This window comes from Nicotiana tabacum, chromosome 1, assembly GCF_000715075.1.
Source record: "Nicotiana tabacum cultivar K326 chromosome 1, ASM71507v2, whole genome shotgun sequence".
NCBI classification, from domain to species: domain Eukaryota; kingdom Viridiplantae; phylum Streptophyta; class Magnoliopsida; order Solanales; family Solanaceae; genus Nicotiana; species Nicotiana tabacum.
In genome coordinates, this window is record NC_134080.1 from 85,025,864 (window position 1) to 85,030,734 (window position 4,871).

General features: G+C 40.6%; 1 protein-coding gene across 1 annotated transcript; it reads right to left on the minus strand.

The window, feature by feature from the left end:
• Positions 1-395: 395 nt before the first annotated feature.
• LOC142162940 (uncharacterized) lies at positions 396-1,132 on the minus strand. Its single transcript, XM_075220167.1, has 2 exons — positions 677-1,132; positions 396-581 (listed from the first exon to the last, which is right to left on the minus strand). The coding sequence occupies exons 1-2, from the start codon at positions 1,130-1,132 to the stop codon at positions 396-398; spliced, it is 642 nt and encodes a 213-aa protein (XP_075076268.1).
• Between the last annotated feature and the right edge of the window lie 3,739 nt (positions 1,133-4,871).

Sequence of the window (4,871 nt, forward strand, 5' to 3'; positions counted from 1 at the left end):
TGATTATGACGTGACTCGTATACTACGACTTGAACTCTTATTTGGTATGATTTTATCTTTCAAAAAATATTTCTATTTAGAAATTTTAATTTCTAAAACTTTATATATATTATATGGAAAAGGGCTTGATATATCCCTCTACTATGATATATTGTTCAATACCGTCCCCCGTTATACTTTTCGTCCTTTAAAGCCCTTACCGTCCAACAAAATTGTATATATGTTCGTATTTTAACAGCTGGGACATGTGGCACGCTCTGAGAAGACCAAGAACTCACTACACTAAATAAACCCAACCTGCCCCAATTCCACGGCCCCGCCCGACTCATAAACCCGACCAACTAAGTAAATATACTAAAATTACCGTAAATAACACATAAACAAAAGATCAAAATCTAAGACTGTCCCAACTTGCTCAACTGATCCTTGAAGTCTTTTTCATAAGTGGCCCAAGCACTCCACCAAAGTAACTTCTTTATTTCAAGACCTCTATACTCTTTGCACCAGTTTGACTCTACATGGCGCACACAGAACCTATGCTTTACTTCAGGAAGTACTATTTTTATTGCATCTATTAATCCCTGCACATATCAAAATATTTTAGCAGATTAGTAATAAAAAAGATATAACAAATTAGTAATAAAAAAGTTATAACAGTTTAGTATTGAAATTATACCTTCTGCATATCCGACATAAATATGACTCCATTGGCCGTATTCAAGTAAAATGAATTGTGTAGAAGCTCCAGAAACCAAGTCCAACTTCTTTTTGTTTCCCTATCAACTACAACCCAAGCAAGTGGATAAAAGTGATTCATGTTATCTTGCCCAACAACAACTAATAACTGCCCTTTAGCCTTCTCCTTTAAGAATGTACCATCAAGCCTAATAAATGGTCTCAAGCCCTCTTTGTACCCCATCTTCAATGCATGAAAACAAATGTACATCCTAAGGAATTTCCTTTTGCCTTGCAACAATGCTTCTTTAGATAAATTAATAACCACATCACTTCCAGGATTACGATCCCTTAAAGCATTGGCATATGCTTCATGCTTGTTATAGTCATCAGTGAACTCCCTTCCAACTTCTACAAATAATTCTCTTTGCCCTTTTAACCTTTGATATACTAGCATTAAGTTGAAATGAATTCTTCATGTCACTCCCCCAGTTCACCCTCCGTGAACTGTCGTGAGGGCACCTAGTCTCTACGACTAGGTAAGCTTAATAAATGCGGAACATAAACTAATCTTGCGGAAGAAATAATCAAAAGCCAAAATAACCGAATGAAAATAATATTTTAAATGCCGCTCGGCATATACAATACAACTTCTCAAAATTTAATACACTATCCCAAAACCGGAAACTCGCGGAACCACAAGCCTTTGGATATCTAACAATATCTAACTCTAGAATATCTAACAAAGAAAGAAATACAGAAGGGCAAATGTCTAAAAGCTAGAATAGAAAGGGACTCCTCAGTCTGCGGATGCGGCAGATGTACCTCGAAGTCTCTCGAGCAGTCGCCTCGCCTCAATGATGGTAAGACTGAGTTGACGTTCCTGGATCTGCACATGAAAAACATGTGCAAAAAGGGAATGAGTAGACCATAACGGTACTCAGTAAGTGCCAAGCCTAACCTCGGTCAGGTAGTGACGAGGAAGGTCATGGCCCTACTAAGGTTAAATAAAATATAAAGTTCAACTGTATTGAACAGAACAGTATAAATAAGGGAATCAAGAAAAGTAACACAAGATAATAAGGGCAACAACAACTAGTACAGAGACAAGGTAAATAAAGAAAAGAAATAAGGTCCAGCACCAAATAATAATCGGGGATCTCCCACGATACCGTCCTATAGTCCCAAATATACATATCTGATGGATCTCTTGAGATCCCGTCCCGTATTCCATCTCATAATGCGCGGGGATCTACCGGAATCCCCTTTCGTCGTCCCAAATGTAAATACCCAGTGCTGAGGAAATCTACTGGGTGCATTTCCGTAGTTCCATATAACTGTGCAGGGGGATGTACCGAAATCCCACATCCGTAGTCCCAAATATAAATAGACAAGGGGGAGCTACCGGAATCCTACATCCATAGTCCAAATGTAATACACAGAAGCAACAAGAAAATACTCAGAAATGTCAAATTCCATATTAAGTCGAACAAGTAAGTCTAGCCTAGCATGCTGCATGAAATTCAGGTAAAGAAGGTTGAGCAAATAAGGTAATTAAATCACTTAGACATGCTTTCCTAAGCTAACAACAGGTTTAATAGTGCAAGTAATAAGAACAGGAAAGAAAACATACTAGTAATTACTTAATGAAAAATCGGATTTTTCAGCAATTAGCACAAGTACGCACTCGTCACCTCACGTACAAGGCATTCTCAATTAACAATAATACCAAATCCTAGGGGTAGGTCCCCCACACAAGGTTAGACAAGCCATTTACCTCGAACCGACTCAATAATCAATCTGAAACCACGCTCTTGCTAGGAGTACTCGACTTCAAATGGCCCGAATCTATTCAATACAATTTCATAATGTAAATAATTCTTCAAGTAACCGATTCTACAACTAAATTCTAAGCTAATACACGAAATTAGGTAAAATGACCAAAACGCCCCTCAGACCCACATCTCAGAATCGAGTAAAATTTATATTTTCAGAATCCTCACACTCTCACAAGTCTAACCACATCAAAATTATCCCAATCCAAAGTCAAATCCCCAATCAAAACTCAATTTCTTGGTCTAAGAACTTTCCCCCAATTTCTACCAAAATTTCGAAATTAAAGGATGGATTTAAGTGTAGATTCATGAAAATTAGCCTAAACCGAGTAGGAATTATTTACCCAAATCGCCCAGGTGAAAATATCTTCAAAAATCGCAATCTCCCGAGCTCCCGAGCTCCCAAGTCCAAAATATGAATTATGGCTTAAACCATCGATTTTAGATTTTTAAAATCTGCCCAAGCAATTCATTAATGGCGATCGCGGAAGGCCACTCACGATCGCAAAGAAAAAAAATCACGCACCTCAGATTTACTCTATGCAAATGCGGAACCCCATCTGCGAAAGAGATGCTCTACCTCCCTCAACCTACGCGATCGTGGTTGGCTCCACGCGACCGCGTAGAAAACACTTAACAAACCACAACCGCCTTATTTCTTCTACGCTAACGCGGAGCCTACGCTTTCGCGATTTAACATTTCTCATAGTTACGCGTTCGCATTCCCTTTCACGTGAACATGAAGGGCAAAATCCCCTCTACCTCGCCTAAGCCTTCGCGATCGCGATCCTCTCCACGTGATTGCGATAAAGAAAACGCTGCAACACATACCAACAAAAATCTGATGCCTTTCCAAGTCAAAAAATGGTCTGTTGAGCATCTGAAACACACCCGAGGCCCCCGGGACCTCAACCAAACCTGCCAACCAATCCTAAAATATCATTCAAACTTGTTCCAATCTTCGGAACGCTCAAAACAACATCAAAACACCTATTTTTCATCGGATTCAAGCCTAAGAATTCCAAAAACTCTAAAAAATAAGTTTTTGATCAAAAAGTCTATCAAACCTCGTCGAATGACCTGAAATTTTGCACACACATCACATTAAACACTATGAAGTTACTCCAACTACCGGAATTCCATTCCGACTCTCGGATCAAAATCTTACTATCGAACCGGAAACTTCAAAAATTTGACTTTCGACATTTCAAGCCTGTTAGCTACAAACCTCCAAAACACAATCCTAACATGCTCCTAACCTCGAAATCACCCAACGGAGCTAACGGAACCATCAGATTTCCATTCCAAGGCCGTCTTCACACTGTTCCAACTTTGGTCAACTTTCCAACACTTAAGCTCTCATTTAGGGACTAAATATTCTAAAACTCTCCGAAACTCAAAACCGAACATCCCGGCAAATCAAAATAGCAGAAATAAACACGGGGGAAGCAGTTAATAGGGGATCGGGGCATTAATTCTTAAAACAACCGGTCGGGTCATTATATCCTCCCACACTTAAACATTCGTTCATCCTTGAACGAGAATAGAGACATACCTGAAGTAGTGTAAAGATGAGGGTAACAGCTGCACATATCCTGCTCGGTCTCCCAGGACGCCTCCTCGATCGGCTGACCCCGCCATTGAACCTTCACTGATGCAATGTTCTTTGACTTTAGCTTTCTGACGTGCCTGTCCAATATCGCCACTGGCTCCTCAACATAAGATAGATCCTTTTCCAACTAGACTAAACTGAAATCCAACACGTGCGACGGATCACCGTATACCTCCGGAGCATCGAAACATGAAATACCGGATGAACTCCTGCCAAGCTGGGAGGTAAGGCAAGCTCATAAGCAACCTCCCCAACATGCCTCAATATCTCAAAAGGCCAATAAACCTCGGACTCAACTTCCCTTTCTTCCTAAACCTCATAATGTGCTTCATAGGCGAAACCCAAAGCAGAACCCGCTCTCCAACCATGTAGAAAACATCATGAACCTCCGATCCGCGTAACTCTTTTGTTTGGAGTGGGCTGTACGGAGTCTATCCTGAATCACCTTGACCTTATCCAAAGCATCCTGAACCAAGTCTGTGCCCAATAATCTAGCCTCACCCGACTCAAAACAACCCACCGGAGATCTACACCACCTACCATATAAAGCCTCATATGGCGCCATCTGAATGCTGGACTAGTAGCTATTGTTGTAAGCAAACTCTGCCAGTGGCAAAAACTGATCCCAAGACCCTACAAACTCAATCACGCACACACGGATCATATCCTCAAGAATCTGAATAGTGCGCTTAGACTGTCCGTCCATCTGAGGGTGAAATGTTGTGCTCAACTCCACCCGAGTACCCAAC